The sequence below is a fragment of the Ostrea edulis genome, chromosome 8 (assembly GCF_947568905.1).
Source record: "Ostrea edulis chromosome 8, xbOstEdul1.1, whole genome shotgun sequence".
In the NCBI taxonomy this organism is placed as follows: Eukaryota; Metazoa; Mollusca; class Bivalvia; order Ostreida; family Ostreidae; genus Ostrea; species Ostrea edulis.
Genome location: NC_079171.1, coordinates 41,222,248 through 41,236,311, shown reverse-complemented (window position 1 = coordinate 41,236,311; position 14,064 = coordinate 41,222,248). Strand labels below are relative to the sequence as shown.

Below are 14,064 nucleotides of genomic sequence, written 5' to 3'. Positions count from 1 at the left end.
CATTCCGAGTATGAGCGTTCAATATTGATTTCACTGTAACGACTTAAACAAGCCAAAATGACAGACGAGGGTACTCCGAATCAGACAGAGCCGGTATTTGATATTCATTTTATTTACTTAAACAAAATGTTTTGCTGTATATACATTATGATGTCCTCATTCACAAAATCAGTTTCCTTCACGCATTAATGACAGGTAAAATATTGAACAGTTAAGAAATGCATGCTGTTATTGCACACCTTCATATTAGAGGCCAATATTGATGAATTATCGTCTATTTTGGAGTAGTTAGAATGAATAGGGATATAATTTAACAACTACATACTTTAGCTATATCATAAAAAGGTTATTAAATTGATATTGGTGAATATTGGCCCTCCTTGGTTGTAAAAATGCAGTCGCAAGTTCGTGCATTTTTACAGCCAACTCGTGCCAATATTCACCAATATAAGTTCAATAACCCTATGGTACTGAGCGATGAGCATTGTCCTTTATTCCGATTAGATTGTGTATACATGGATTCCTTGTAATTGAGCATCACTGAATATACATTATTTGTCGAAATGCGCATCTGGTGCATCCAGATTGGTACCGTATAAGTTTTACATTATGACCTCTGGGTCGAGGCCTCTGCTGGTGGACTGTTAGTCCCCGAGGGTCTCTACAGCCCAGTCGCTAAGTACTTCGTTACTAGCTTAAAAATACGGATGTATATTTAATTGCTGTTATAAAATTTAGAAATTCATTTCAAAATTAAGGATTATCTTCCTCACGCATAGCTCTTATCCTTAGACGAATTTAACTCCACTTTTTTGGCACACTGTTTTCCCCTATAATAGCTCTAAAACTTCATTGTTATTTCGGAATCCAAACATTTCGGTTGAGCATCACTGAAGAGACATTGTTTGTCGAAATGCGCATCTGGTGCATCAAAATTGGTACCGTATACGTTTTACATGAATAAGAATTAAATAATGATAAAAAAAACAAATTAAACTCCCGGTACGTTCATCTGTATATATAGTAATGCTATAAACAAATACTGTGAAGAAATACTGTAAAAATACCATGAACCAACTTTTTTCTTTCTTTTTAGTTCAATAAATGCAACACATGGTTTATGTATACTTTGAGGATGCTCAGCAAGAGTGAGTGTAAGAATGTCACAAAACATGCCTGAAATTATTACATAATTGGACAAGGTCTGACATTACACAAGTTACAATTCACACGACTGAATATCAGTAGCAAAATCTTAAAGTTAACGCAACGTTTACTGTCTACGTGTACATCACTCCATCCAAGGTCGAAACGCGTAGTTAGACGTACAAGCAATGTATCCTGTCTTCATAAAACATATATTTTCATGACGTCATACGTTCGCAAAAAACCCCATTGTAACTAAAGGTCTCTAATTCGTACGACGATCCGCGTATAGATATATAATACGGGGTAATTACACAGTGGTACGGTGACGATGGTAGTATCATGGTATTTTACCATTACTATCATTTTATCACCATTGTATCGCTGCACCATCACCATCATACCATCGTGTCATCATACCATCGTGTCATCGAACCATCGTGTCATCGAACCATCGTGTCATCGAACCTTCGTGGCGATGGAATGATGGAGCAAATAACAGTAATATCATTCAATATAAAATTGTTGATTAATTTCTTTTTCATAAACTTAGGCAAAGTTCCAAACTCTGTTATGCATGTCACTGTCATACTTTAATGTTCTTTTCGAATATGATAAATACTAGTTGTAAAAGATGCGGAGTGTTGACGAAATTAGAAACACTCTTACAAATGTAATAAATATATCCGATATGAAATGAGTTCCTAGATACAAAATTGTAATAAACTGGTATGTATGGAAATGCATTGTTACGTGTACACTGGATCAAAACGTCATGGATTTAATGCATGTGTCTTCGTATTGAAACTAATTTCTAAAGTATGCAAGTAAAACATGCACTAGATATATCTTAATAAAATGATAAAATATTCAAACATACCGTAAACCTCTACTTCACAGAGTTCATTATATGCGTGGGTGCTATAATCAGGAGGGTACGTCTTTCCTTGCAGTCTTTCGTTGTAGTAGATGACGTATCGTCCGTGAACTAGACAGGTGACGTTGAAGACGGCTGGGATGGTAGTTGTTGTGTAGCTTGTGTCGTGGAAACACAATTTTCCCTTTGTTCTGTCTGTTGTGTTTGATACGTACAAGGAAAACCCCAAAAATCTACCAGGAAAGCCACTTGTCGAACCTGACATAAAACATAAACACAACAAACTGCATGTAAAGTAACAGACAAATCATTACCACTCTTCGTCATTTTTCATTACACATACATTGTTCCAAAAATATCAAAAGCTATAGAGAAAGAGGGAAACTTGTGTGATTTGTATTAATTTCTAATATCGTATTGCAAATATTTGTGTTTGGCGACGGGGACAAGTGAAAATAGGATTCATTTTGGTGTTGTTGTAATCGATAATTGTTTGTAGAGCATTTTCAAATTTGAAAGGTCTGAAACTAACAGAACTAGGAATCCATTATGGCATTCCCATATATTTTCTTTAAAAAATAATCCTGCCTATGCGTTATCTCTCTAATTACATGTACTTTATCTATTTGATAAATAAATATATACAGATTATCATTGTTGGGTCGGGATTTGAAAATGCTCAATGCACCCTTCAAACTTCTACAATGTTTAATATAATCCGAAACTGTATGTTGTTCAACGTCTCTCTCACGATTTTTGTTCACTCATATGGCGACGTCACCATTGTTGGTGACGGGCTGCGAAATTGAGTTATATGTTCGGCGCTTATGGTCAAGAGCAGGGATAATGACCTTTATCGTGCAACACCTTCTGTGACACGGGACCTCGATGTTTGCGGTCTCATCCGAAGAACCGACACATTTATTCGTCTCTTACGGCAAGCAACGGATACGGAGGACTCATTCTAACTCATTTCCCCACGAAATTACATAAATGAAATAATTCTTTTTAATATGTTACAATGGAAACAAAATCAGGTTGGTAGTTTATTATCATTATTATTTTTTGCTTTTATAAATGTTTAAAGTGATTTTTTTTCCAGCGTAGACTTTCTGAAACTGTTCATTATGCATTTTTCTTCTAATGTTTTTAATTTAAGATATAAGAAGTGCTAATTTTTGTGCTTTTGATGATGATTGCTTAACCAAGTAGCATAATATGTTATAAATGTTTTAAAACTTTACTCGCTTTTTACCCCATAAATTTGCCTCGTGTAGTTTTCCTACCAGTAGTATTCCTTTCGTCCAAAGATCCAGAAAATGTCAACTATCACATATTTAGGCCCATCTGGTCATAAAATGACACGAATATTTTAAAGTTCAATGTTTATACAACTAGTGTTCTCTCTTGTACAGAGATCAAGAAAATGTAAAAAAAAAAAAAAAAAAAAAAAAAAAAATTAAAAATTAGCCCCATTTGTTTATAAAATGGCATGTCTATTTTTTGTGATAATGTCTTACTGAACATACTGATACGCAACATACATGTAAATGTGCTGGCTGCATGCTAAAATGTCGCAAACGTTACCTTAAAGGATATATCTGGTGTTTTCAAAGTATTCAACATTATATGCATTTTGTCTTCCTTATGCTTATAGAAATTAATTTCAATACTTCGTTTGCCGAAATATTGCGGTAATTAGCCATAACACCGACTTAAATCTAAACCCCGATTTCAAAAAGGCTAGTTAGTTAGGTAGTCATGTGGTACAGTGACTTCATATGCGACATTCGTCGATCTACTTATTGTAAAGTAATGTTAGATATCTTTAGAAACTCTGGTTTAGGGGGCTAATTCATTTACCATGTATACCATTTATTTTGATGTTTCGATGTTGACAAATTTCCCAAGTCTTGTATCTTTTAGCCACCAGTGTATACAAATAGCAGCCCAAATGTAGCGAGAATGAAATTTGCACTTGCGTTTAAGTAATGTTTACATGAGATCGTTGTCAAAACACTATTTGGTGAAGCTATTCCTTTGAGCATCTCTGGTTAGCGTTGTTTTTAATAAACAGTACAATTATTATTACATTTATTTTTGGATAACATACATAGGCTTAGACCTACGGTCAAGGTCGAATTTAGAAAAAAATAAATTAAAATGATCAAATTTATACTGAAAATCACTATACTTTTAAATTATTCTACTCAAACAATTTTAATTATCATTGTTTTTAATCTACGTGTTGTTAGGAAGTGGGAGCGCGGCGCGGGCCTACTGCTGTTGAACATCACGTACATGTTCCTTAAAAAGATGAATTAAAACATTATAATTCAATTCGAAGTAAGAACATATAATATTTCAGTATTTATAATTGAAAGTTGAGTTACTTTTTTATCTTTAAACCAATTGGGAGAAATTGCAAGCACACGTTCTGCCTATATGTTTATACAAGGTGAAGGTCAGTTGGTGCGAGTGTGTATTGAATTTGAAGTGCATATGCCGTAGGCCTATATGTAACAGTGCTTAGCTTCGATAGATCCATTTTCCCGCAGTTTATCTACGTCTTTGATCAAATGCTTTTTTTAAAAGTACATGGGCAAATGCTACCTTTTTATGGCAAAGTTGTTGTGCTGACAAACAATATTCACGTCTTTTCCCTCATACCTTCTTTTGAAAATTGAAAAATAAACAGTTTAAATCCTCCCTACTGACAGCAAGTAACACCTTTAAACTGCACAAAACACCCTGATGCAATGTTATTTACAAGCCGTTAATGTGATAATTGTTCTTTTTGTCAATCAAATCTAATCTGTTTATGAAATGGCTCACAATTGTTTTCGAATGTTCTCGCTTGAGGTCGTACATGACGTCACAAATAATGATGCGTGAAATATGGAAGAAAATATGCATATTGCAAGATTTGAATGTCATCCCTTTCAAACTCTAAAACTACGGAAACTGTTTCATTTAAAACATATGTAAAGTAGTTTTAGGCATGCAATGAATTAATTTGAAAATCAAAAAAGGTTTAGGAAAAAAGTGATGTGTTCTTTAAGTACTCTCATAACATAAGGAGTCTACAGTATAGAAGTAAAATGGTTTCAAGTATTAATCATTTTGATAATACATCTATATGTATGAAATCAAAAACCAGCATCTTCTAACAATTTACAAGCGAATTGCTAAGTAGTTTACCCCATGCAGCGTTTTCTGTTCTGTAATAAATGGTAATGTGGCGTATACTGAGGATGTCCTCTAGGTCCACTCTCCATGTGGCTATCTCTTTATCAAATATTGATATCGCACACTGTCCTCCCCAGGCCCTGAGGTCTGATTTGAGTCCATCCACAGCGTTACTTGCATCGAATGTGGCATCATCTCCATATCGATAAAGCTGCCATGCCGGCTTGTAGAGGGCAATATTTTCTGTAGAAATCAAAACACTAATTCAGTTATCGAGCGTTCAAAACCGTACATTTATTAAGCTATATACTTTTATTATGGACTTGATGCAGATAATGGCTTGGATTTACTGTACCTATATTGGATTCCTAAACCCCACAACACCCTTACAAAAGATACAGTTCTGGATCCAGTAAGTGTTCTACCAAGCCTCTACATGTACATTTGCTCCTCACGAAAAACATAACAGCTGTGAAGGAGAAACTTCAAACGTGCTGTGCCACTATATATGCCAGAAGTGGTGTAAATCAAATATGGAATTTTAAAAACTTCTAACGATAATTTACTAAACTTGAAATCGCAAGGCCTTTCTGAAATCAACGACATCAAAACCTATGACTTTTCAACACTTTACACGACCATTCCTAATGATTAATTAAATACTAGATTGTTTGCCATTATACATAACAGAGAGTGAAAAATATTGTATGCACTGATGTTATGAGGAGGTTAGTATTTTGTAAAATCAAAAGGCTTACCATGAACAAGGAAAGCAGAAATTGCAGAGAGAACGGGAAGTAATCCACATAATCTACCATTTCATGTACTTCATAATAATGCATATTTATTTTAAAACCACTAATTTACCATGACAAATATTGAGCAAGTGTTTGTGGCTACCATCTTTTTTTTTCTGGCTTTGCCATTTTCTACCCCACCCCTTTTTCCGGGCTTTGTCATTTCTACCCCCTCGATTGTGACATTATGTTGTTTCACGAATTAATGAGAACTGAAAACGACTTCAATTAAAATGTGAACCCTTTCAAATTTTATATCCAAAAGCCCCACCCCTCGAGAAACAGCATTGTAAAAGATATTTTTTAAAAACAATTCTACCCAAACATAGCCTTTTCAAATCGACCTAGATATTTTTAAGATAATTTAATTTGAATTTAGTTCTACACCTGGTATAATGTACATTACTATACCACACCAAATTTAAAAACGAACGAGACCGGCGTGTATGAAAGGTTAGCGTTATTTGGGATAAATCTATGTGAAAGTTCGTACCTGTGGATTATTATTGAACCCGGAGAGAAAGACTGAAACATAAGAAATGAAAACTAAAGTGAAATTTACGATCCATCACAAGGAAGTAACAGATTCACTTCATAATATATGGAATATCTAAAGGGCTAACGGAGAATTCATCCTTGAATGGAATCAAAAAGTCTTCTAATTATTAATCTAAATGTTAAGATACAAGTATTCAGTTTAGAAATAGACTGCCAGAAGTCATCCCTATATAGGTTTGAAGTGCTGCGGTCACTAAGTCAAAATAAAAGATAAAACACAAGATGTTTAACTTGTTGACTTAATATAATCATTAATTCTTTTTTGTTCTAATGATAATAATAATAATAGCCTTTTTTATCCATGATAACACAAATTAGCATATAGCTAGTTTCTATTGTGGTCCAACATGTTCTATATATACCGTACCCCCTGTTGTAGGTATACACATACGGTGTATTATGTGTTAATGCATGCTCAGGTGCATTAATGACGTTTGGCAGGGCAGAAAAACCACGTGTGTTCTTTCCATTCCTTACTCATATGTGTCACTGTTTGCTAACCCATCTGTCAATGCCAAACTTTCAAAATTCGTGTAAAACGCTTTCTTTGTAAATTCTTGTAAAAAAACGTTTACTTCGCTTAAGGGGATATGATGCTGAGATGAAAGTAATTTGATTCTTCTGAAAATCATTTTATCATAGAAAGGAGGTCTCTCCTGTTTAAAAAATGACAATTTTTATATATGTAAATGAGTTCGTTTCCATGGAAACAACCCCTGAGACCTAACAATGTTGAAAAAACACAAAGGCCAAAATTTAGCAGTTGTTGATCCAAAAATATGTGCAGCAAACAAACATGTTGTAATATGGCTATATTTAATGGTCACCATACAAACAGTCTATGTGCAGACACTATGATGTGAAAATATTATCCACGTAACGCAAAAACAAATTGCCCAAAATGCAGTCCGAATTTCCTCAGCGCCTCTAAAAATATCTTTCTGAGGATAGAGTTTTCTATGAAAATGGTCAAAAACATTTACTGAATGCAATTAGATTTTAATTATTTTACTATGATTTAAAGATGGTGTCCATAGCTACAGGACTAACCAAAAATATTGGCATGTCAATGAATTGGATAAAAAAATATAATGAACTGAAGGTCATCCGAGGTCATTGAAAATTGTTATTTCTTTCTCTAAAACACATTTTTTTTAAACATCAAACACAACGTTTAAATATTATGCTCTTAAAAGTGGTTAATTTGTGAAAATATTTTAGTTGGTATGAAAACAAATTCAATTTGGAAACAAATCAGTCTGAATTTCCTGTCTTTTTTTTTAATATTTTTTGTTTTGTTTTGTTTTGCATATTGAGCGTAAATTATTCAGATAATCGCCAAAAAAATCATATCCAGTATCAATGTTTATAGGATTTTTGAAATTTCATATAAAGAATGCATAAAGGTACCAAACCAAACAACAACAAAAAACCATTTAAAATCATATCACCGACCAACCTAAATGTTCTTATCGCATTAAAACTTTAATACTTTAGAGAATCTTTAACCACAATCATCAAATGTTTGGCTCGAATTGTTTTGAACACAGCCTTATTTTGCTTTGAAAAAAATCAAACAAGTAACAATCTGACATCCGATATTGATACCGTAATTGCGCCTTGGTATTTAATAATCTAAGATAGTCTTGTGCCATTAGTTGTAATTGAATCAGTGTAATTCATTATAGTAAAAGTGTAACCTGTCAAAAAACTTTATGTAGATTTCGAATTAGTGCACATGACCTTCGAATTGAAAGAGGAAGATATGAATTTACAAAAACCAATTTTGGCCAGAAGATTTCTTTAGAAAGAAACAAAAGAATTTGTGAATTATGTAACCTTAATTGTGTAGAAGATGGATTTCATTTCCTTACTGATTGTCCATTCTATTTTGAAGAGAGAAATATCTTTTTAATGGTATATACAAGCTCAACAAAAATTTCATCTATCTAACAAATAAGGACAACTTTACTTGGTTGATGATTAATGAAGACAAACCAGTAATTGTCAAATTGAGTGAATATTTAGTGCAAACTTTCAGAAAAAGAAGTGATGCTTTAAAACTGCAAAAATCATTATAGTTTATTATTCATATGTTGGTATATTACTGATACTGTCCATTTACTTGTGTATACACATGATTAGCAATTCATATATGTATGTACTTGTTTCCCCAACATGCTACATCCACATGCAGTTTGCAGTCCATGTAGCCTGTAGTTAATGTTGTAAACGTTCTTTCTTTTTTGAATTTCCTTCTTTATAAACTGTCTCACTGTTATGCCCTCTGGGCCCAATATTGGAATAAACTTATCTTATCTTATCTTATCTATATCTGTGTGTATGTATGTATTATAATTTTTTTTTTAGATTGGCATTGTTTTTGTCTAACATAATGAAGACTAGTTTCATCCGTTTTTTTTAGTACACTGCCACTTTTATGTGTTATCAATACCAAATATGGAGCGTCGCCAAGTTCAAAGGGCGCAGTTGCTGTTCCGTTTTACTTACAGATAAACCATATGCTATTTTAAAACTAACAAATCTAGTTTATATTTTAAAACAATGCACACTATAAATGTAAACAACAAAAAACATTTATGTGTTGTTTCATTAGGTGATGATGGCAGCAAATCGCTACAGAAAAATGCGGCTTGTGATTTTTTTTTCTGCAATGGTAGCTACCATGAACACGATAAAACACATTACAAACATACTTTATACATGTAGATAAAGCCATGCATTTTGTGTAAACAGAATTAATGCAAACATTGAAATGTTATGCAGGAAATATGTCGATGAGTCATACAATGGTAAGGATAGGAATAAACTACATGCTTTAGCAGCGAATACTACTACTGATTTAACTTGAATTCCTAATTTATACGACATTCGATGAAACACTGTACAAATTTAAAATAAACGTAAACTATTTTACGAGATCATACCATAAGCAGTGGACAGCTGTAAAGCCAATGATATCAGACACATCTGCAGCATGGTGGCAACATATAAGGATCAAGACACGGAAGTAAAATTAGATTGAACTTCTCCGACGTAACGCGACCTGTTTGTATGATTTGGGTGAATGGCCACGGGTTTTTAAAGACTGAATTGTTAATGGTAAGAAAGGTATTTGTTGACATATTTCAGATGTCTTCAATTAATTGCATGAGTGTTAATCACACTGATTTATTATTATCATTATTAGGGTCTTCCGTCATCAGCGGAAGACCCTTTTATTATTCTATTGTTTCTTTTTCACTTTTCTTATCATTATTCCTTTTTAGATCAAAATCTAGATCCAAATGTGTTCGTTGTCTGTCTGTCGTCGTCGTAAACTTTTCACATTTTCATCTTCTTTTCAAGAACCACTGGGCCAGAAAAGCTAATATTTACATGAAAGCTTTCTTATATAGTGCAGATTCAAGTTTGGTCAAATCATTGCACCTGGGGTTATGATGGGGTCACAATAGGGGATCAAAATTTTACATACAAATATATAGGAAAAATATTCTTCTCAAGAACCACTGAGCCAGAAAAGCCGAGAGTTACATGAAAGCTTTCTGATATACTGCATATTCAGGTTTGTTCAAATCATGGCCATCGGGAGTTGGATGGGGCCACAATAAGGGATCAAAGTTTTACATACAAATATAATTCCACTGTTATTTATTACAATTGTTTTGATTGGACAAAAATAAAGCTGAACAAGAGTTTATACATCAATAAATCCGAAAACGCGAAGTATTCATACACGCCTGAAAACAAATACCATAGTGCGGGGAAACTATTCAAAGTTTTGCAATTGTTAACAAAGTGAATGTATTGGAATTATAAGAATTAAACATTCTTTTTGAAGAATTTATGGATGTGTAAACTCCGGACATTTTACTCACAAACTTAACATAAAAGTGGTTCGCACTTTTATTCAGTTTCTCAGTAAAATGTCCGGAGTTTACACATCGACAAATTCTTCAAAAAGAATGTTTAATCCTATAATAAGGAAAATCTTTAAAGATAATCTTCTCAAGAACCACTGAGCCAGAAGAGCTGACATTTACATGGAAGCTTTCTGACATATTTCAGATCTCAGTTTGTTCAAATCATAACCCCAGGGGAGGACGGGGTCACAAAGGGGGGGGGGGGTTAAAGTTTTGTATACAACTATATAGGGAAAATAACTAAATATGAGCCAAGTGACTCGGGTGAGCGATGTTGCCCTTGGGCCTCTTGTTTTTTTTTTTCCTTACCGATTTTGTGCAGAGGATTTCTCGGAGATGGCTCGATCGATTTGCTTCAAATTTTCAGGGTTGATGCGTTGTCTTTCCAAAACCTCAAAAACGATCAAATCTAGAGTGCTGAAATTTTCAGTGATGTTAGTTAGTGTTGTATTTGTGCACCTGGGATTTCAAAATTTCCGAAAGTGCTTAGTATGGAAGCTCGGTAAGGGTCGAAAATGGAGTATAAAAAAGTGCCCATTTTTTTTTCCACGTTTTAAATCATAACTTTCTACTCATAGATATTTTGTTTAAACATATATAACAAAAGTTGTACAGTTTAATGAAGTCTTTATTGTCATATCAATAAATTGACTCGTGGGCCTCATGGATCGCCTGAACCATTGGCTTTCTGTTACACTAGTTAACCTTTTTCTCGCGAAACTTTTGATAAAACATGTAGAATAAAAGTTTCAGTTTTGTAAGATCTATCTAATGATATTAAAAATAGGCCTCCGGGCGTCATGGCTCACCTGAACAGTCGAATTTGTATCGGAATCAATAACATTAATAACTTTTTTCTCGATAAACTTTTGACAAGACATATTGAACAAACGTTGTTCAGTTTCGCAAGTTTTAACTAACAATATTAAGAAATAGGCCTACGGGTATCATGGCTCACCTGAACAGTCGGATTATTGTTTCTATATATAACAGTTTTGTCAAGAAACTTTTAGTAAGATATCTAGAGCATGTAGAAGAAAAGTTGTTCAGTTTTGTAAGATCTATCTAATGGTATTAAAAATATTGATATAAAAATAGGCCTCGCTTGATCAGTTGAATTTGTATCGCAGTAAATAACATTATTAACTTTTTTCTCGAGAAACTTTTGACAAGACATATTAAACAAAAGTTGTTGTTTTTTCGCAAGCTTTAACTAACCATATCAAGAAATAGGTCTGCTGGTCTCATGGCTCACATGAACTATCAGATTTTTATCACAATCAATAACATTTTTGTCCAAAAACTTTTGACAAGACATATACAACAAAAGTTGTTCAGATTTGCAAGATCTGCTAAGTGTCACAATCAAGAACTTCCTTCTCGAGAAAATTTTGATAAGACATGTAAAACAAAAATTGTTCAGTTTTGCAAGTATAGTCGTTCGTCGCTAATTAAATTATTCCAGTCAAGATCTTTTCTCGTCAGGAATGGGACGGAAGCCCTATTCGTTGCGAACAACGAGATCGTGTCTAGTTATTATTCTTTTTTTTTTTCCCTTACTGATATTGTCCAGAGGATTTCTCAGAGATGACTCCATCGATTTGCTTCAAATTTTCAAGGGTGAGGTGTTGTCATCTGAAATTTGTCCCACCATTTCAAGTTTTGAAAACTCACTTCCGGTCGGAAGTTACCCCCTTTTATCGATGTTTAGATAATCATTTTGTCTGTCCAAAGTTCCAAAATTTCAAAAACAATAAAAGCTAGAGTGCTGAATTTTTTAGTTATGTTAGACTACATGTTGTAGTTGTGCATCTGGGTTTTCAAAATTTCCGGAAGTACTTAGTATGGAAGCTCGGTAGGGGTCGAAAATGGAGTTTTAAAAAGTGCCCAATTATTTTCCATGTTTTAAACTCCTTACTCGTAAATATATTGTTAAAACATTTATAACAAAAGTTGTAGAGTTTATTGAGATCTAGTAGGATAAAGGTTTTTTTTTTAGTTTTGCAAGATATATTTAATGATGTCAAAAAGAGGCCTCCGGGCGTCATGGCTCGCCTGAACAGTCGAATTTGTATCGCAGTTAATAACATTAATAACTTTATTCTAGGGGAATTTTTGACAAGATATATTGAACAAAAGCTGTTCATTTTCGCAAGTTTTAACTAACGATATCAAGAAATAGGCCTTTGGATCTCGTGGCTCACCTGAACAGTCGGATTATTGTTGCAATATATAACATTTTTGTCAAAAAACTTTTAATAAGACATATAGAACAAAAGTTGTTCAGTTTCGCAAGATCGTTCGAACAGCATCACGGAAAAGGCGAACGCGCTTCATGGCTCGCCTGAACAGTCTGATTAGTGTCACAATCAATAGTTTTTTTCTCGAGACACTTTTGATAAAACATGTAGAACAAAAGTTGTTCAGTTTTGCAAGATCGTTCGAATGGTGTCAATAAAAAGGCATGTCGGTCCCATGGCTCGCAAAAACAGTCTGATTGGTATTGCAATCAATAACATTTTATCTCAAGAACTTTATGATAGTGAATATTGATTAGAAGGTGTTTAGCTCAGCAAGATCTACATGTATGAAATGATATGCTCGCTTAATCAGTCAAATAAGAAAATTGAAACTTCTTATCGCTTGCATGTTTATCACTCTATTTTTAAGATTGTAGGTGCTTATTGCTTTCATGTGTAGTTCATCTTCAATAAATGAATTATCCCAATCAATATCTTATCTTATCAGAAATCAGACGGAAGATCTACTCGTTGCTCGCAACGAGATCGTGTCTAGTCATCATTATTATTATCATTATTATTATGTAAAACTTATACGGTACCAATTTATACATCTATATAGTTCTTTATCTAATTATGGCAATTAACGTAAAGCTCTTTACATTTAAAACGATAAAAATAAACTAAAACAAAGAACAATAAATACATAGAAAAAACCCATAAAATAATACAAATACGCAATGCAGTTTAGTACGAACGCCTGGCTTCAGAAGATATAACGGATCCTCAGAGCGAAGTGTTCGCTGCAGATGGTAGAATTGAACTAGTTACTAGAGGTATGATGGAGCTAATCCATGTTGAGCCTTGGAAGTATACTATATGATTTTATATTTCATTTCATTAATCACATGTCACCAGTGAAGCGATATGATAATTTATGTAATATGCTCATGTTTCCTTGATAGTGTCACTAGCCTGGCAGTAGTGTTTTAAACTTCCCGTGACATTTGCAAGGATCCTGAATTAACTCCTAAAAGAAATGTATTCCCATAATGAAGACGGGATTTAATCAGTGATCTAACACGTGTTATAAGAGATCTGATTATACCATTATTACGAAGTTAGAATTGAAATGATTTAGTCAATGCACTTATTTGACACTCCGTGCTATGTGTGCTATTAAAAAACATCCCAAGATTTCCACATATCCACCGATAGCCGTTTGATATCCTGGAAATTCAATAGCTTTGCTTTTTGTGTAAAGATAATAAGTTCTGTCTTTCCCTGGTTAAGTTTGAGTATGTTGTTTTGCA

At 33.6% G+C, this 14,064-nt stretch overlaps 1 protein-coding gene across 1 annotated transcript in view; it reads right to left on the bottom strand.

The window, feature by feature from the left end:
• The window catches only part of LOC125661686 (multiple epidermal growth factor-like domains protein 11), a 34,357-nt gene extending 24,773 nt beyond the window's left edge, over positions 1-9,584 (bottom strand). The window contains exons 1-3 of the mRNA XM_056147620.1: positions 9,516-9,584; positions 5,225-5,455; positions 2,027-2,281 (exon numbers count right to left, since the gene is read on the bottom strand). Coding sequence (XP_056003595.1) covers positions 2,027-2,281; positions 5,225-5,455; positions 9,516-9,567 — 538 coding nt within the window. The 5' untranslated portion in view covers positions 9,568-9,584. The remainder of the gene's footprint in view (positions 1-2,026; positions 2,282-5,224; positions 5,456-9,515) is intronic.
• Between the last annotated feature and the right edge of the window lie 4,480 nt (positions 9,585-14,064).